Here is a 20,489-nt window from a genome sequence, read left to right as displayed (position 1 = left end):
AAGATGTTGAGACTCTAGAAAGAGTACAGAGAAGAGCAACAAAGATGATTAGGGGACTGGAGGCTAAAACATATAAGGAACGGCTGCTGGAATTGGGTATGTCTCGTTTAATGAAGAGAAGGACCAGGGGGGACATGATAGAAGTGTTCCAGTATCTCAGGGGCTGCCCCAAAGAAGAGGGAGTCAAGCTCTTCTCCAAAGCACCCGAAGGCAGGAGAAGAAGCAACGGAGGGAAACTAATCAAGGAGAGAAGCAACCTAGAATTAAGGAGAAACTTCCTGACAGTGAGGACAATTAACCAGTGGAACTACCTGCCTCCAGAAGCTGTGAATGCTCCATGAATGGAAATTTTTAAGAAGAGACTGGACAGCCATTTGTCTGAAATGGGATAGGGTTTCCTGCCTGAGCAGGGGGTTGGACTAGATGACCTCCAAAGTCCCTTTCAACTTTATCATCATCATCATCATCATCTCTATTTTCCTTGGGAGCAGATGGCTCTGCTTTTCTCAAGGAAATAAAGGATGCTGGAATTTACCGGGGACTTAAAATTCCCGCAGCTCGCTCTGCCGTGACTTTTTTCTTTTTCTTTTCAGTATACACTGCTGGGAGTTGATTGGAATGAAGCTGTATAATAATGTTATTTACTTGGGGATTTTATGCTTTCATCCTCAAAGGGGAAAGGGCAAAGAGGCTTTTCTAAACACAAGAGCTGTAATTTTTGGGAAATTAGGTCTCTGGGGATGATGGGAGCTGTCCTCCGAGCCGCAGAAATTTGTCAAAAAGAGACGCTTCGAGGAGACGAGACAGGGGTCCTGTTTGTCTAGACCACCCCCCCCCAATTAAAAAACGTGGAGATTCTTCCAAGCTGAGTTGTTTTACCGTTTCACCCCCTACAGACAAAATCTTGCCAGATCGAAGATTCTGCTATCTGCATCCACCATACAAGTCCTTGATTTACAACAGTTCATTTAGCGACCGTTCAAAGTTACGACGACACTGAAAAAAAGGGACTTAGGATCATTTTTCCACACTTACAACCGTAGCTGCGTCCCACCCTGGTCACGTGTTCAGACATTTGACAACTGACTCACGTTTATGACGGCTGCAGTGTCCCGTTTGTGTGTGTCACGCAATTCCCCCTTTTGTGACCTTCTGACAAGCAAAGACAGCGGGGTGTGTGTGGAGCCAGATTCACCTAACTTCACACGTCTTGATTCACTTAACAAATTGGCACGAAAGGTCATAAAATGGGGAGAAATTCACTTATAACAACTGTCACTCTTAGCAACACTTGTGATCGTAAGTTGAGGAATATTGTGTTTTCTGCCCTCTAGAGAAAAACCAGTGAAGTGCAGGTAGAGTGTTGGCATAAGGCAGGGGTGGGCAACCTTGGCTCTCTTATGACTGGTGGACTTCAACTCCCAGAATTCCTGAGCCAGCCATGCTGAGGGGAAAGGGAGAGGTTTCCAAGCTGAGCCATGCTGGCTCAGGAATTCTGGGAGTTGCAAGTCCACAAGTCATGAAGAGGCCATAGTTCCCCCATGCTGGCTCAGGAATTCTGGGAGTTGAAGTCCACCTATCATGAAGAGGCCATAGTTCCCCCATGCTGGCTCAGGAATTCTGGGAGTTGAAGTCCACCTATCATGAAGAGGCCATAGTTCCCCCATGCTGGCTCAGGAATTCTGGGAGTCATAAAAGAGCCAAGTTTGCCTACCACTGGCATAAGGTATATCCTCATGCCTACCGTGAAGAATACAGTATTAAATAATCTCATTTCCCACAAAATCTTGGAGTCAAATGTTCTTTCCACTGAGAAGATTGCCCTCTATAATGTCCTTCAGGATTAGCAATTTTTCACGGAAGCTTTTCCCATGGAAATTCCTTTACAAATATGAAGCTGCCGTCATATGGTCTGGTGGATAAGGCATCAGGCTAGAAACCAGGAGACAGTGAGTTCTAGTCCTGCCTTAGGCATGAAAATTTGGGCCAGTCACCTGGAGAAGGTGAGTTCTAGTCCTGCCTTAGGCATGAAAGCTATCGGAATAAGTTTGAGCCAATCATCAGGAGACGGTGAGTTCTAGTCCCTCCTTAGGCTGGGTGACTTTGGGCTAGTCCCTCTCTCTCAGCCTATCCTACCTCACAGGGTTGTTGTTGTGGCAAAAATAGAAGGAAAGGGGCATGTTGGATATGTTCGCCACCTTGAGTTATTGGTCAAAATAATAGAGACAGGATACAAATAAAAACCTTGAGCTAAGATGAGCAGCCCATAAATTTTAGCTAGCTAGCTAGCTAGATGGATCCAGATAGGATGGATGGATAGATAGATAGATAGATAGATAGATAGATAGATAGATAGATAGGATAGATAAATTAGGTAGATGATAGGTAGGTAGATAAATTAGGTAGATGATAGGTAGGTAGGTAGATGATAGATAGATAGATAGATAGATAGATAGATAGATAGATAGATAGATGGTAGATAGATGACTAATAGATGATAGATAGAAGACAGATAGTAAGATATGGATGATAGATAGATAGATAGATAGATAGATAGATAGATAGATAGATAGATAGATAGATAGAATAGATGGATAGATGATAGGTAGACATACAGACAGATATACAGATAGATAAATAGATGATAGAATAAATGATAGATAGATAGATAGATAGATAGATAGATAGATAGATAGATAGATAGATAGATGATAGATACAGAGAAAATCAAGGAAGGTAGAAATCAATTTTTTGAAAAATAGTGAATTGTTCTGGAACATTCTCCACTCTTTCTTAACCCAGCAAATCTAGTTATATTGTGTGCCCAACTTTTGAAATGGTGGAGACCACGGATATAAATACGTGCAGAAACATGGAACGGAATCCCAAATCTTGGGCCGACAAAGAGTGAACAACTGTTTGTGTGCAGCCTGTGTGGGATTGAGGCAGCAGGATCGGCCGGGGGTGGGGGGATGTTGTCCAAAGGAAACAACACACTAAGGCAAAAGGCCAGATTTTTGGGAGAGGGGGGTGGGCGGGAAGGACCACTGCTCCCAGGAGCCTCTTATCTTTGCTGTTAGCCTGAAATGTGAATTCATGATTCATCTCCCTGGGATCCTTAAAATAGAAGCTCAGTGTCTTTATTAGAAGGGGACATTTTTTTAAAAAAAAAAAGCCCTCCTTTTTTCCCCTCCCTCCCTCCCTCCCTCGTCCTAAGATCTGCTTCCATTCAGAATTTTGACGGGTCCTGAGAAGAGTTTGAAAGACAAAGAGTTACGTTAGGGATCATCGGCCTCAATAAATAATATGAAATAATAATAATAATAAAGTTGGAAGGGGCCTTGGAGGTCATCTAGTCCAACCCCCTGGCCAAGTAGGAGACCCTATACCAGGGGTAGGCAACCTTGGCTCTTTTATGACTCCTGGACTTCAACTCCCAGAATTCCCGAGCCAGCATGGGGGAACTACGGCTCCCTCATGACTGGTGGACTTCAACCCCCAGAATTCCTGAGCCAGCCATGCTGAGGGGAAAGGGAGAGGTTTCCAAGCTGAGCCATGCTGGCTCAGGAATTCTGGGAGTTGAAGTCCACCAGTCATGAGGGTGCCATAGTTCTCCCATGCTGGCTCAGGAATTCTGGGAGTCGAAGTACACCAGTCATGAGGGGGCCATAGTTCTCCCATGCTGGCTCAGGAATTCTGGGAGTTGAAGTCCACGAGTCATGAAGGGGCCATAGTTCCCCCATGCTGGCTGAGGAATTCTGGGAGTTGAAGTCCAGGAGTCATAAAAGAGCCAAGGTTGCCTACCCCTGCCCTATACTATTTCAGACAAATGGCTGTCCAGTCTCTTCTTAAAAAAAACTTCCAGTGTTGGAGCATTCACATTCCACTGATTAATCATTCTGACTGTGAAGAAATTCCTCCTTAATTCCCGGTTGCTTCTCTCCTGGATGAGTTTCCATCCGTTGCTTCTTGTCCTGCCTTTCAGGTGCTTTGGAGGATAGCTTGACTCCCTCTTCTTTGGGGCAGCCCCTGAGATGTTGGAAGGCTGCCATCATGTCCCCCCTCGCCCTTCTCTTCATTAAACTAGACCTGCCGAATTCCGTACCAAATGTCTCACTTAACAGCAGAAATGTTGGGTGGTCGTAAGTCGAGGACTCACTGCAGAGGGAGCGAATGTTCGCTTCTTTCTTCGTTCCAGTTCCACCCCGGGTGCCATCTGCACTGGGGCCAAGTTTACAGCTCTCTAATGAAACTGCCTTGTAAAGGAAATCAGATGTTCCACATAGCTGGAGAAGAGCCAGAAAGCGCTGGAAAATTGGCCGAAAAATGTATTTTCCTTTGGAATTCTTCCTTTCCTTGTGGAGTTGCTGATTAGCACGTTAGCAGTGGCGTTTTTATTTCCTATTTTTAAGCATCTGTCCAGTTTCTCGGCATCATCTCGGCTGCTCTCGCCTGTTAGCCAGCTGGGTGTGTGTGTGTGTGTGTGTGTGTGTGTTCCTCTATGAGTAGTCCTCGCCTTACGACCACGAAGGGGACCAGAATTTATGTAGCTAAGTGAGAAATTCGTTGAGTTTGGCCCTGTTTTACAACCTTCCTTGCCACGTGTTTTTGGTCAGACGGTTGCAAAAGGGGATCGTGTGACTTCGGGACACTGTGACCGTCGTAAGTGCGAATCAGTTATCGAGCATCCGCATGCAAGTCACGTGACCCTGGCGATGCTGCCACGGCTGTGTGAGAAAAAGCTGTCATCAGTCCCCTTTTTCGGATGCCGTTTTTTTAACTTTGAACATTCACTAAATCAGGGATCTTCAAACTTGGCCCTTTTATGACTTGTGGACTTCAACTCCCAAAATTCCTCAGCCGGGCACGCTAGCTGAGGAATTCTGGGAGCTGAAGTCCACAAGTCATCAAAGGGCCAAGTTTGAAGACCCCTGCACTAAATGAACTGCTGTAAGTCGAGAACAGGCGTGGGGAACCTTGGCTCTTTTATGACTTGTGGACCTCAAGTCCCAGAATTCCTGAGCCAGCATGGAATTTTGATCACATGACCTCAGGGAGATTGCAACGGTCGCAAGGATGAAAAAGAGCCATCAGTCACTTTTTTCAATGCCGTTCTAATTCCGATCGGTCGCTAAATGAACTGTTGTAAGTCGAGTAATGGCTGGGCGATGCAGCTGTGTCCTCCGCGGTGCCGTTCTTGCCACGTCGGACGATGGGAAGCTTTCTACAAGCCGTTTCCCAGGAAGGACAACACACCCAGGAGGTTTCGTTTTTTCCGGAGCAACAAGCCACTAAATTGTTGCACAGATTCAACTAAAGAAGATTTTAAGTTGGGCTAAAGATAATAGAATAGAATAGAATAGAATAGAATAGAATAGAATAGAATAGAATAGAATAGAATAGAATAGAATAGAATAGAATAGAACAGAATAGAAATAGAAATAGAAATAGAAATGAATAGAAATAGAATAGAATAGAATAGAATAGAATAGAATAGAATAGAATAGAATAGAATAGAATAGAACAGAATAGAAATAGAAATAGAAATAGAAATAGAAATGAATAGAAATAGAATAAAATAGAATAGAATAGAATAGAATTGGAATGGAATGGAGCAGAATATAGAATGCAGACTTGACTAGAATAGATTAGACTAGAATAGAATAGAAATAGAAAGAAATAGAAATAGAACATAGAATGCAGAATAGAATAGAAAATATAGAATTGTAGAATAGAATAGAATAGAATAGAATAGAATAGAAATACAGAATTGTAGAGTAGAATAGAATAGAATAGAATAGAAATATAGAATTGTAGAATAGAATAGAATAGAGTAGAGTAGAATAGAATAGAATAGAAATATAGAATTGTAGAATAGAATAGAGTAGAGTAGAATAGAATAGAGTAGAGTAGAGTAGAATAGAATAGAATAGAGTAGAGTAGAGTAGAATAGAATAGAGTAGAGTAGAGTAGAATAGAATAGAATAGAATAGAATAGAATAGAATAGAATAGAATAGAATAGAATAGAATAGAATAGAATAGAATAGAATATAGAATAGAATAGAAAAGAAATACAGAATGGAATGGAATGGGATGTGAATAAAGTAGAGTAGAGTAGAATAGAATGTATGAAATAGAATAGAATAGAATAGAATAGAATAGAATAGAATAGAATAGAATAGAATAGAATAGGAATAGAATAAACTTCTGGAGGCAGGTTGTTCCACTGACTAATTGTCCTCACTGTCAGGAAATTTCTCCTTAGTTCAAGGTTGCTTCTCTCCATGATCAGTTTCCATCCGTTGCTTCATGTCCTGCCCTCAGGTGCTTTGGAGAATAGGTGGACCCCCCCCTTCTTTGTGGCAGCCCCTGAGATCCAAATGCAGGCATGGACATTTGCTGCAGCAGAGAATGCAGGGGACGATGGATGCAATTCAGGATGGCTTATCTGGATACCAGAAACCGGATAGTCCATACAACGGGATTTTGCTACCCCCTGGAGGCCGAGACACTTGCACGGACACTCTCGTTCCATAGGACTCTCCGTGCGTCCTGCTCTTCATGCATTTCTACTGTGGCCTTACTGATGCACTGGTTTCCTGATGTGATGGTCTACAACCCAAACCTTCCCTGCCATAATCTAGATGGTTTGGTCCAGTTCTCACCAATCAAATATTAAAAGTTTCCTCTTCCTTCCCCGCTGCTTCAAAAAGAGAGAGAGTGAGAGAGGGGCCCAGGCATGCTTGGTGTAAGCAGACCAGTGGCGTAGCGTGGGTTGTCAGCACCCGGGGCAAGGCAAGTGACGTCACGGCACCGCCGAAAAGACGCGCCCCGCAGCGGCGTAGACTTTCCAAGAAGAGTCGCGCGCATGCGGGATGCTTCCGGGTCCCTCTCAAGGGCGGCTGGGCGGGGCTCCGACCTGCAAGAGCCGCTGCATTCAAGCTCGCACGTGAGCCCCGCTAAATAAAGCCACGCATGCGCATGAAGCTAGGCCGGCCGGCCGGCGGGTCTGTCTTCGCTCGGCCAAGCCTGCCGGGGCGCCTGCGGGGCGCTTGCGATTGGCCTGAGCCTGGGCGGAGAGTTGGCCGCTTCTATTTATTTTATTCAGTTTATGTGGCCGCCCATCTCACCTGCCGGACTCATTTCGCTTTGCAAGAAAGAGCAGCTCGAGAGCGGAGCCAAGCCAACTCTGTGCAGCCCTTGGGGCTCCCTGAGCAGCTCAGTGCGAGCGCCCCCCCCAGATGTTGCGCCCGGTGCGGCCAGCCCCCCCTGCACCCCCCACGCTACGCCACTGAAGCAGACAGCTCACCATGTACAGCAGCAACACCATTCTGCTCTTCCACATGCCTTCCTGGAATTTCCCTCTACAGTTATTTGAGTATAAATAAATCTCCAGGAGAGAGGGCTAGGACGTAAGTGGAATAAATAATACATTTATTCAGGTTTATTTGGCAGCCCAATTCAGTCTCGGGGCAATGCTGGTAGCTTACAGAAATAAAACTCCAAGACAAACAGAACAATTAATCAGTGGGACAACCTGCCTCCAGAAGCTGTGAATGCTCCAACACTGGAAGTTTTTAAGAAGAGACTGGACAGCCATTTGTCTGAAAGGGTATAAGGTTTCCTACCTGAGCAGGGGTTGGAGTAGATGACTTCTATTCTATTATTCTATTCTATTCTATTCTATTCTATTCTATTCTATTCTATTCTATTCTATTCTATTCTATTCTATTCTATTCTATTCTATTCTATTCTATTCTAAATATTCTATTCTATTCTACAGTCTATTCTATGTTATTCTATTCTATTCTACTCTACAATCTATTCTATTCCATTATGTTTTATTCTTCTGTTCTGTCCTGTCCTGTCCTATTCTATGTCCTATTCTATTCTATTCTGTTTATTTTTCTATTTCTAAGGGTGTGGACTCAGAGAGAGAGAGAGAGAGAGAGAGATGGAAACACAGGTCAGCGAAGGAAACATTCCAAAAATGAACTTTTCTCCCTTCCAAACAAGCCACATTGTTAGACAAGGCTGGGGACCAGCTGCCTTCTGGGGGAATTCAAGGTGCTGGCTGTTCTCCATCAAGGTCTTCACGCTTCAAGGCTCGGGACACCCGTCTCCTATGGTTCATGCCTGTCCTTCGAGCCTTAGCAAGGCTGGCATGCTCCAGATGCCACCAACGAAAGCTATTATGGGACCCTTTCTCCGTGCCTTCCTCCGCCGTCTTTGGGAATATCAACACACACACACACACACACACACACAAACACCCCTCCAAGCAAGCAGAAGAAGATGAGTTCTGGTTTAGATGTAAATGAGGACTCAATCATCCAGGCCAAAAGTATCTAAAAAGGTTAAATCAAGGCAACTGGAGCAAAGTTTATTAAAGGGAGACCTTTCCTGGCTTCCGGTTTGCCGCCGTGGCCGCCACGGACGTTTAGAAGGCGAGCTCCGTCTTCCACGTCCGATTTCGCATCGCTGGGGGACCCTGGAAAGGGTCAAAAGTCGCCCTGTAGGGGCGACCAGCAAGGAGGGGATCCCCGCTTGATCGCGGGAGGGTGGTAGCCCTTCCGCTTGATCTGATGCAGCCCTCCAAACCAGTGGATGAAAGACCGGCCATAGAAATTTGGCTTGTCACCAGGCTGCTGACAGCTGAAGTCAATCTTACCAGTAGGCACCTACAAAGCATCGCGGATGAGACTGGGTGAGATCTGAACATCTCTTGAATCCTATTTTTTCCACCTGTATAAGCTTCCCCCCTCTGGAGAGAGGGAAGGGAAATTCTATCTCACCCTCTAGTAAGAACGTAAAGGGAGACCTTTCCTTACTCATCCAAGCATTTGCATTTTGACTGAAGTTACTTGGATGAGTAACTTAATTCAATAAACTTTGGTCCAGTTGCCTTGATTTAAGCTTTTAAAATGAACTCTAGTCCCACCTTAGGCATGAAAGACGACTGGGTGAATGGGCCAATCCCCAGGAAATGCTTGAGTTCTAGTCTTGCCTTAGTCATGAATGCTGACTGGGTAACAAATCCCCAGGAAATGGTGAGTTCTAGTCCCGCCTTAGGCACGAAAGCTGGGTAGGTGACTTTTGACCAATCACCAGGTGACTGGGAGTTCTAGTCCCACCTTAGGCACGAAAGCCAACTGGGTGACTTTGGGCCACTCTTCCTTTCAGCACAACCCACCTTAAAGGGTTGTTGTTTTGGGAAAAGGGGGAGGAGGAAAGAGTGTTGGATATATTCGTTGCCTTGAGTTATTTGTAAAAATAAAGGCAGGATACAAATAATGAAATAATAAATGAGACATCTGCTCACCCTGAAGATCCCAAGTCTAAAACACTGTTTTTCCACCGAGTCCTGGACAGAGGCCACTTGCCAACCTAGTTTGTTGTTGTTGTTAGTTGCGAAGTCGTGTCCGACCCATTGCGACCCTATGGACAACGTTCCTCCAGGCCTTCCTGTCCTCTACCATCTTCTGGAGTCCATTTAAGCTCACACCTACTGCTTCAGTGACTCCATCCAGCCACCTCATTCTCTGTCGTCCCCTTCTTCTATTGCCCTCAATCTTTCCCAGCATTAGGCTCTTCTCCAGTGAGTCCTTACTTCTCATTAGATGGCCAAAGTATTTGAGTTTGAGCTTCAGGATCTGGCCTTCTAAAGAGCAGTCAGGGTTGATCTCCTCTAGGACTGACCGGTTTGATCGCCTTGCAGTCCAAGGGACTCGCAGGAGTCTTCTCCAGCACCAGAGTTCAAAGGCCTCAATTCTTTGGTGCTCAGCCTTTCTTACGGTCCAGCTTTCACTGCCATACATTGCAACTGGGAAGATCATAGCCTTGACTATATGCACTTTTGTTGGCAGGGTGAGGTCCCTGCTTTTTAGTGTGCTGTCTAGATTTGCCATGGCTTTCCTCCCCAGGAGCAAGCGTCTTTTAATTTCTTGGCTACAGTCCCCATCTGCAGTGATCTTGGAGCCCAGGAAAATAAAATCTGTCACTACCTCCATTTCTTCCCCATCTATTTGCCAGGAATTGAGAGGGCCGGATGCCACGATCTGGGTTTTCTTAATGTTTAGTTTCAACCCAACTTTTGCACTCTCCTTCTTCACCCGCAACAAGAGGCTCTTTAGCTCCTCTTCACTTTCTGCTAGTTTAGGCATGGCTTAACCCTTGGGAGTTTTCCTTATGTGGTATTCTGTTGCTTCATCATTTCCTTTTTCTTTGACTTCCTGCAGGGTTACTGAAGCCTTTTTTTAAATCTTGAGTTACATTTACTTATTTTAGTTATTCAATGCATATATCACCTGACTCCCAATTATTCATAAGCAAAGCATTGTATGGATTGTGTGGCTTTGGGGTTTTTTGGTTATGTTCCTCTCAGGTTGTTTTTCATCCTCACCATCTTTTATGCTTCATTTCTGATCCCTGTTGTAGAATATCCCTTTTTTGTTTTTCTTCTTGTCTTTCCATCAATGCTCAATGTTCTTGAGACTGGGGGAGGGGGGGGGCCCTGACCTTCGTTCATTCCGCCGGGACCTGAAGACCTGGCTCTTTGAGCTTTCCGACCAGGACTGAGAATTTTAATTGTAATTTTATTTAATTGGGTTTTAATTGGAGTTTAATAGGGGTTTTATTTTATTCAAGGACTAAATTTAATTATTTTAATAATTGTTCTTAACTTTTGTAATTTGTATTGTTATTTTAAATTCCTTGTGAACCGCCCTGAGTCCTACGGGAGAAGGGCGGTTATATAAGTCCAATAAACATAAACATATCAATTTAAGTAAATACATCGCAATGTGAGGAATGGACATAGGTGCCCCACATCGAATCATGGCTTGTAAAGGGAAAAAAAAAAGGAATCCTAGATAAAACCACAACCAAGGAATCTGAGTTGGTTAAATACCGAGTTTATTGCATACAATAACAGCGAAAAACAAAAGTAATAATAATCAACAAAGGATATTTGTAGCTCAGGGCTGAAATGTGGGGTCTTTCGTGCCCTCTGAACTGGGTGGTTTTCTTGCAGATGTTTTATGACCTAAACTAGGTAACGTCATCATTGCACTGATGACGTTACCTAGTTTGGTAATGAAATGTCTGCAAGAAAAACATCAAACTCAGAAGGCACCAAGGACCCCTCAGTAACCATAATCGCAGCAACAATTAAAATACTGCAGTAACAGCAATAATCACAGCAGTAACAGCAATAACAACTACAGCAGTAAAAGGAATAATACAGCAATAACACAAATAATAACTCCAGTAATAATGACAGCAGTCTCAGAGTCCCTTGGTTGAGTTGGGCAGCTATAGAAACTGAATAGATAAATACAATGAATAATAGTAATAGTAATAATAGCAATACCAACAGCAGAAATACAAATAATCACAGCAATTAATAATTGCAGCAATAATGGCGACAACTGCAGCAATGGCAATAATCACAGCAGTAACAGCAATAGTAATGGCAGAAATGACAGAAATAACAATCACTGCAATAATAGCAAGAACAATCACAGCAGTAATAGCAATAATCCCAGCAGTAATAAAAATAATAATTGCAATAATAGCAAGAGTAATCACAGCAGTAATAGCAACAATTGCAGCAGTAATAAAAATAATAACTGCAATAACAGCAGCAATAATCACAGCAGTAATAGCAACAATTGCAGCAGTAATAAAAATAATAATTGCAATAACAGCAACAATAATCACAGCAATAATAGCCACAATTGCAGCAGTAATAAAAATAATAACTGCAATAACAGCAGCAATAATCACAGCAGCAATAGCAACAATTGCAGCAGTAATAAAAATAATAACTGCAATAATAGCAGCAATAATCACAGCAATAATAGCCACAATTGCAGCAGTTATAAAACTAATAACTGCAATAACAGCAGCAATAATCACAGCAATAATAGCCACAATTGCAGCTGGAATAAAACTAATAACTGCAATAACAGCAGGAATAATCACAGCAGTATTAGCCACAACTGCAGCAGTAATAAAAATAACTGCAATAACCGCAGGAATAACCCCAGCAGTAATAGCCACAACTGCAGCAGTTAATAAAAATAATAACTGCAATAACAGCAACAAACAATCACAGCAGTAAATAAGGATTGCAGCAGTAACAGAAATAGCAACTGCAATCACAGCAGCGATAACGGCAGCGATTATAGAAATAACAATTGCCGCAGCGGCACCGACACAGCAATAATAATCAGAGCGCTGAGAGCACACAAAGCAAAGCACATCACACCAGCATCAGCCGCCTTCGCCAGCTCCGGACACGTGTCTCACCGTCGTCACGTGGGAATGCAACTTCCGGGGGCGGGGGGAAAGAAAGGCCCTTGTATTTTCAGCGAGCCCCGGGGCGCAAAGGGGGCGACCCAACCGGGGGAGGGGTCCTGATGGTGCTGCTGGAGAGGAGGGGGGGGCAGTGTCCCCATTCTCGTCGCCTAGGCCGGGCGGCGGCGGCTCCCTAGCAACGGTGCAGGCCGCCGTCGTCTCCAGGGGGCGTGGCGGCGGCGGCCGCGCATGCGCCGCGGCCCACTTCCGCCCGGGTAAGGGAACGTGTCCCTGGGCGCTGCGGGGCCGCCTCTGCCGGGTCGGAAGTGCGGGCTGCGTCGGGCACTGGCGGCGATGGAGCAGGCCGAGGCGCACAACGTTAGCGGGGCGGCCGAAGCCCCCGCGGCCGGCACGCGGCCCCCGGCCACCCCCGAAGGCATGGCGCTGGCCTACGGCAGCCTGGTGGTCATGGCCCTGCTGCCCATCTTCTTCGGGGCGCTGCGCTCCGTCACTTGCGCCAAAGGGAAGGTGAGCAGGAGGAGGAGGAGGAGGAGGAGAGCCTCCCCAGGCGGGGTCAGTCTACCTTAGTTGGGCATCCGAGAAAGGGGGGGGTCTTCATTCCCTATAGTTAAACGTGGCCCTTTTAAGAGGGGGGTGGACTTCAACTCCCAGAATTCCCCAGCCAGCTTCGCTGGCTGGGGAATTCTGGGAGTTGAAGTCCACTCCCCCTCTTAAAAGGGCCACGTTTTTCACAAAACATCCCTATACAGCTTATCCTCCACTTACAGCCATTCGTTTAGTGACCGGTTCAAAGTTACAACGGGCGCTGGGGGAAAAAAAGTGACCGTCTTTCACACTTAACGACCGTCGCAAGGGTCCGCACGGTCACATTGATCAGAACAACCTGCCTCCAGAGGCGGTGAATGCTCCCAACGCTGCAAATTTTTAAGAAGAGACTGGACAGCCATTTGCCTGAAATGGTATAAGGTGTCCTGCCTGAGCAGGGGGTTGGACTAGATGACCTCCAAGGTCCCTTCCAACTTTATTATTATTATTATTATTATTATTATTAATTATTATTATTATTATTATTATTATTATTATTATTATTATTATTATTATTATTATTATTATGTAAAATGAGGACCCAGATTGTTGGGGGCAATTAAGCTGACTTTGTAATAATGCCGCTTGGGGGGTGGGTGTGAAAGCCCTAATAAGCAGGCATATACATAGAATGAAGGCTACTGCTAAGCTTGTAAGCCGCCCTGAGTCTTTGGAGAAGGGCGGGAGATAAATGGAATTAAAATAAAAAAAATAATAAAAAAATATTACTTGTAAGCCGCCCTGAGTCTTCGGAGAAGGGCGGGATATAAATGGAATTTATATATCTATCTCTATATCTATCTATCTATCTCTATATCTATCTATCTATCCATCCATCCATCCATCCATCCATCCATCCATCTATCTATCTATCTATCTATCTATCTATCTATCTATCTATCTATCTATCTATCTATCTTAGCGTTTGTCGCCATCGACAAGCTGGGCCCAGTGACCCAGCCCCTTGATGCTGGGTCCCAGGCTTGTGCGATTCCCCTTTTGCCGCCACCTTGACGGGCAAAGTGGGGAATGGGGAAAACCGGATTCGCTTTAACGCCCGGGTGAGTCGCTTAGCGGCGGTGATTCGATGAAGGTGTTGCAGAGTGAGGCAAGCCGACTCCTTTTTGATGGTGGTTTGCTGTGTCCCGGGGTTGTGCGATTTCCCCTTTGGCCACCTTCTGAGGGGCAAAGTTGGGAATGGGGAAGCCGGATTTGCTTAACGACCGTGTGGCTCAGTTAATGACGGAAGTGATTGGCTGAACATGTAAAATGGGGCAAAATTTAGTTTAAAACACCCCGCTTAGCAACAGAAATTGGCTTCCATTGTGGTTGTAAGTCGGGGACTACCTCTAGTCAGTCTTTCACTCGTAATTTTGGGGGGGGCTTTTTCTCCCTCTTGGCTTCCCCCTTGGCTGGTTCTGCCCATCTGTCCCAGCAGTCTTGCCTGCTGCCTAGGATCCAACAAGGCTGGGGAGGGGGATACAGGGAAAAGGGGGCACCATGTATAGAAACGGGGTGTGCCTTGTCTGGCCCCCACTGGCCTTTTTCTGGCCTGGGGTGGGGGTGGAAAATCAGCTGATCCCTAGGATTAATGCAAAGGTTTCGGCCAACAGGTGAGTAAAGGTATGTTTCCCCACAATCGCTTTGCATCGGAGTGGGGTAGTGGGTGGGGGTGGAACCCACAAATGTTTGCCTTTTTTTCTTGTTTGGTCTCTGCTTCTTCACCTCTTCTTTATTTATATTTTGTATTTGTAAACCTCCTGTCTCCCTCAAACAGGAGCTTTACTAATGTAACAACCGATAAATCAAAACAATGAATAAAAAATTAATTGGTTAAAAATTTTAAATGATGGAATTTAGAATATAGTCTCTTCCCTCTTCCAAAGATTCCTATACATATGGTTCTTCCTTCCTTCCTTCCTTCCTTTCTTTCTTTCTTTCTTTCTTTCTTTCTTTCTTTCTTTCTTCCTTTCTTTCTTTCTTTCTTTCTTTCTTTCTTTCTTTCTTTCTTTCTTTCTTTCTTTTCCTTCCCCTCCCTCCCTCCCTCCTTCCTTTCTTTCTTTCTTTCTTTCTTTCTTTCTTTCTTTCTTTCTTTTCCTTCCCTTCCCTTCCCTTCCCTTCCCTCCTTCCCTCCCTCCCTCCCTCCCTCCCTTCTTTCTTTCTTTCTTTCTTTCTTTCTTTCTTTCTTTCTTTCTTTCTTTCTTTCTTTCTTTCTTTCTTTCTTTCTTTCTTTCTTTCTTTCTTTCTTTCTTTCTTTCTTTCTTTCTTTCTTTCTTTCTTTCTTTCCTCCCCCTTCCTTCCCTCCCTCCATTCTTTCTTCCCTACCCTTTTCTTCTCCTTTCTTTTTTCTTCCCTCCCTCCCTTTCTCTTTTTTCCTCCCTCCCTCCCTCCCCTCTTTCTCTTTCTTTCTTTCTTTCTTTCTTTCTTTCTTTCTTTCTTTCTTTCTTTCTTTCTTTCTTTCTTTCTTTCTTTCTTTCTTTCTTTCTTTCTTTCTTTCTTTCTTTCTTTCTTCTCCCTCCCTCTCCCTTTGGAAGAAGCCAAGATTTTTGATGGAGGAGTAGATCGAGTCCCCCCCCCCCAATGTTTTTCCCTTCCCCTTCTTGAATGTGTAGCGTGAGCAGTCTTCACGGCTGTGAGCTAAACTAGGCAAAGGACTGACGTGTTAGTAGCCAAGAGGGCTGAATGAGTAAGAGGTCCCACCTCTAACAGACTTCAACTGCTTCCTCTGCTGGGAATTATGGCTAAACGGGTGTCAGGGAGGATGAAACTGACCTTTGCGGAAGGACTGGATTTGCATAGGATGTATTCATTCTGGATTCACTTGCTGACGTTCGCAGCAGCTGTCCAGTTTCAGGCTATAATTCTATTATTTCTGCAGCATATTTGACGTGTGGGTTGTGACAGTTGCCGGCGCCTGAGTCAGTCGGTGGTTTTAATCCATTTTTTAAATTTTATTTTAATTCCATTTATATCCCGCCCTTCTCCGAAGACTCAGGGCGGCTTACAAGCTTAGCAGTAGCCTTCATTCTATGTATATGCCTGCTTATTAGGGCTTTCACACACACCCCAAGCGGCATTATTACAAAGTCAGCTTAATTGCCCCCAACAATCTGGGTCCTCATTTTACCTACCTCGGACGGATGGAAGGCTGAGTCAACCTTGAGCCTGGTGGGACTCGAACCTAAACTAATTGCAGGCAGCTGGTGTTACTTAAGGAGGCATTAGCCCACTGCTCCACCAAGGCTTGTGGCTTTATGGTTTATGGCTAAAGCTCTTAAGAGGGGATCACACAGATCCTTTGCAAGTACTTTACGATGAGCAAATACTTTGTAATCCTGCATCCAGTTCTGATTACCACAGTATAAAAAAAAAAGGTCTCGAAACTCTAGAAAGAGTCCAGAGAAGAGCAACAAAAATGAAGAGTAGGCTGGAGGTTAAAACATACGAAGAACGCTTTCCTGGAACTGGGTATGTCTCCTTTAATGAAAAGAAGGACGAGGGGGTGACATAACAGCCATATACCAATATTTGAGGGGCTGCCCCAAAGAAGAGGGGGTTCAAACTATTCTCCAAAGCACCTGCAGGACAAGGACAAGAAGCAACGGAGGGAAACTAATCAAAGAGAGAAGCAACCTAGAACTAAGGAGAAATTTCCTGACAAAACAATCAGTGGAATAGCTTCTCTCCTGTAGTTGCACTGGGGAAAAAGTGCAGAGAAGAGCGACAAAGATGATCAGGGGTCTGGAGGCTAAAACATAGAAGGAACGGTTGCAGGAATTGGGTCTGTCTAGTTTAATGAAGAGAAGGACCAGGGGGGACAGGATAGCAGCCTGCCAGTATCTCAGGGGCTGCCCCAAAGAAGAGGGAGTCAAGCTATTCTCCAAAGCACCTGAAGGCAGGACAAGAAGCAACGGGTGGAAACTCATCAAGGAGAGAAGCAACCTGGGACTAAGGAGAAATTTCCTGACAGCGAGAGCAATCCACTAGAACCGGTGGCTTGGCTGAACAAGTCTGCTTCAGGAATCCACAGCTGACACCGATAGTCCTTGACTTACAACGGCTTGTTTAGTGACCATTCCAAGTTATAACAGAACTGGGGGGAAAAAGGGACTAATGATCCTTTTTGACACTTAATAACCCTTGCAGCATCCCCTTGGTCACATGATCAAAATTAAGCCACCGGGCGTCTGATTCATACTTATGACGGTTGCCAGTGTCCCCGGGGGTGTGTGTCACCTGATCCCCTTTTGCAACCTTCCCGACAAGCAAAGCCAGTGGGGGAAGCCGGATTTGCTTAACGAATCGTGTTACTAATTTAACAACTGTAGCGGTTCTTTTAACAACCGTGGCAACGAAGGTGGCAAAACAGGGCAAAAACCACTTAAGAACTGCCTCCCTTAGCCAACGGAAATAATAATAATAATGATGATGATGTTGGAAGGGACCTTAGAGGTCATCTAGTCCAATCCCTTGCTTCCATCCTGCGACGAGATCTGTAATACCCTCAAACACCCACATCTGCCTATCCCGGGTCCTTGGGAAGGACTCGACAGGTAGACAAAGAGGCCAAATCCAGTCTGAACATCTGGCTGACTCTGCGATGACCAATAACAGTAAAAGTTGGAAGGTGCCTTAGAGGTCATCTAGTCCAACCCCTCGCTCAGGCAAGTGCTGGCCTCCGTTGGCACAAGTCAAGGAATGCCTGGGGTCATTTTCCGAATCACCTTTTCCCGCTTTCATCGTACAATAACTTCTGCATTCCAGAGAGGAGGAACCTTTTGTTCCTCCTTCATATGTGGCTGAATTCCATTTCTCAGCCACAGAGGCTCCTGGCTGAAGCATGTTGTAATTCGTCAACATCTGGAGTCTATAAATTTCTCTCGCCCCACCCCAGCTCCCTCTTCACCTTTGATTTTTGGAGCAGAATTCTAACATTTTCTTTCCCCAGGTTGCGTTCCAGTCTGATTTAAACCGAAGAACCCTATTTTTTTATTATTATTATTATTATTTTAAACCGGAGAAGCTTTTCCGAACAGACATTCCTCTGGATATTTTGGACTGCAGTTTGCAATCAGACCCCGGCCAGAACATCCAAACGGGCGTGGAGAATGGAAACTGTGATTCAAAACATCTGCAGGGCACCAGACTGAAGAAGGCTGCAACTGTAGATTTGTTGTTTTGAAAAGAAAAAAAAATCCGTTTTAGGGGGAGAAAAAAGTCAAAAGGACTCGAAAGTTGTCAGAGGAACCGGACATGGGCTCTTATGTCGCCAAAGGGACATTTAGAAGGAGCGTCCTTCAGACTAAATCAAAAAAGGTCAATGAAAACAGCTTGTTTGCGTGTAGCATATGGCGCATATTTCCTGGAAAGCAGCTAATTTGCCTCTGGTCGTTGTGCAGGGATGCCTGCTTTTGCAGTGCTTCTGAGGACTTTAAAAACCCACAACCACAACCATCAGTGGGGCTTCCCTCGTGCCGTAACGTCTGCTGTGGAATGAGGAGGGGTTGAGTTCCTGTGGATCAAGTAGGCCAGTGGTCGTCAAACTTGGCAACTTGAAGACTTTGCGGACTTCAACTCCCAGAATTCCTCAGCCAGCCAGCCAGCCATGAATTGTGGGAGCTGAAGTCCACAAGTCTTCAAGTTGCCAACTTTGGAGAACCTGCAACAGATCATCCAGGTGACGTTTAGATGTTCTTCATAGTTACAGAAAGCCTGGAGATTTTTTATTTTTATTTTTTTTTGCTTTCTACCATAAAAACTACACTTGCTTCATACCAGAGGTCTTCCAACTTGGCAACTTTTAAGACTTGTGGACTTCAATTCTCAGAATTCCTCAGCCAGCCAGCCATGAATTCTGGGAGTTGAAGTCCACAAGTCTTAAAGCTTCCAAGTTGGAAGAGCCCTGAAGTAGGTTGTCTTTGAGCTTCCTTGCAAAGATTCTGGATTCTGCTTGCTACATCGTGGGTGGATTGAATCGTGACCAATTTCTCTTCCAGAATGCTTCGGATATGCCGGAAACCATCACCAGCCGAGACGCGGCCCGTTTTCCTATTGTTGCCAGCTGTACTCTCCTAGGACTCTATCTTTTTTTCAAAGTAAGTAAAGCGACAGATGTGCCTTTGGTGGCACAGCTTTCTTCCATGGGGTCCTTGGTGCTCTCTGAGCTGGGTGGTTTCTCTTGCAGATGTTTCACGACCCAATTAGGTAACATCATCAGTGTTAGAAGGGAGGGGGGTTTGCGGAGAGGAGGAGGAGGAGAACTGTAGGGTCCTTGGTGCTCTCTGAGCTGGGTGGCTCTCTTGCAGACGTTTCACGGCCCAAGTAGGCAACATCATCAGTCTGGCTAGAAGGGAGCGGGGTTTGTGGAGAGGAGGAGGAGAAGAAAAGAGAAGAGGAGGGGGAAGAGGATTGTGGGGTCCTTGATGCTCTCTGAGCTTCGTTGTTTTCTTGCAGACGTTTCATGACCCAACTAGGGGACGCCATCAGTGCTAGAAGGGAGGGGGGATTGTGAGGAGGAGGAGGAGGAGGAGGAGAACTGTGGCATCCTTGGTGCTCTCTGAGCTGGGTGGTTTTCTTGCAGACGTTTCATGACCCAACTAGGGAACGTCATCAGTGCTAGAAGGGAGGGGATTTGTAGAGGGGGGTAGGAGGGGGAGGAGGAGGAGGACTGTGGGGTCCTTGGTGCTCTCTGAGCTGGGTGGTTCTCTTGCAGACGTTTCATGACCCAACTAGGTAACGTCATCAGTGCTTGTTTATATTTCAATTTTCTTCTGATTCGTAGCTAATCCAATATGTTTTACCTTGTGGCCAGGGAGGGACTGTGGTTCCTCTTGGGGATGGAAGAAGCTTTTCCAACCCTCTGTTGGAGAGGGATTCGAAGTTGCTAGAGGCCAAACCTTACGTCGTCACGTCTTGACTGCTCAGTCTGGTTTGCTCTGCCATGTTCCGGAGGTGCTGGTTTCATTCAGATGGATGCGGCTGTTTTTGTTTGCTAAAGGTCAAGAAAGCAGCGGATAATTATAGACCGGTTACTCCTGGCTTTAAATAGAATTTTGTGCGGGGTTTTTTAGTGTGAGAGACCTGCTGTTTGGCAACAAAAGCGAAGGTGGTGGATGATTTCCAGTGAAACCAGAGCCGCGGGTTGCCCGGAAAGCAAATGCAAACTTAAAGCAACTTAGTCATAAAATGAATTAGCGGATCGCCCAGCAGGGCAGGGAGCAGAAGCTATATTTTGACCTGATCCCTCTGCGTTTCGATGCTGGTGTTAAGTTAGGCTCTTCAAGATATAATCAAATATTCAAGAGGGGTTCCTTAGGCAGATCTGAAGAAAATGCCAGTGCCAAACAGGAAAAGTTCCAATCTTTGATAATCAGTAGTGTAAATACAGGGAAGAAGCCTCAGGGCGTTCCCTAGAAAGGCCTTTATTTGCCATTAGCATTTTCAGTCCTCCCAATTTAAGAGGCAGCGTTTCTCCACCTTGGCAGTTTGAAGGTGGGTGGACTTCAACTCCCAGAATCCCCCAGTCAGGAACTAGAAATTTCACTGTCCTGGTCATTGGCCCAAAGTCACCCAGCTGGCTTTC

The 20,489-nt window shown here is 45.2% G+C and overlaps 1 protein-coding gene across 2 annotated transcripts in view; it reads left to right on the top strand.

The window, feature by feature from the left end:
• The first annotated feature begins 12,569 nt into the window (after positions 1-12,569).
• The window catches only part of HM13 (histocompatibility minor 13), a 36,043-nt gene continuing 28,123 nt past the window's right edge, over positions 12,570-20,489 (top strand). For both annotated transcript variants that reach the window (XM_083360939.1, XM_083360938.1), the window contains exons 1-2: positions 12,570-12,829; positions 18,904-19,002. In XM_083360939.1, the coding sequence (XP_083217065.1) occupies positions 12,656-12,829; positions 18,904-19,002 (273 nt within the window). In that variant the 5' untranslated portion in view covers positions 12,570-12,655. The remainder of the gene's footprint in view (positions 12,830-18,903; positions 19,003-20,489) is intronic.

The sequence above is a fragment of the Vipera ursinii genome (genome assembly GCF_947247035.1).
Source record: "Vipera ursinii genome assembly, chromosome: 3".
NCBI lineage: Eukaryota > Metazoa > Chordata > Lepidosauria > Squamata > Viperidae > Vipera > Vipera ursinii.
The sequence above is the reverse complement of the archived record's forward strand: the minus strand, read 5'-3'. Positions and strand labels throughout refer to the sequence as shown.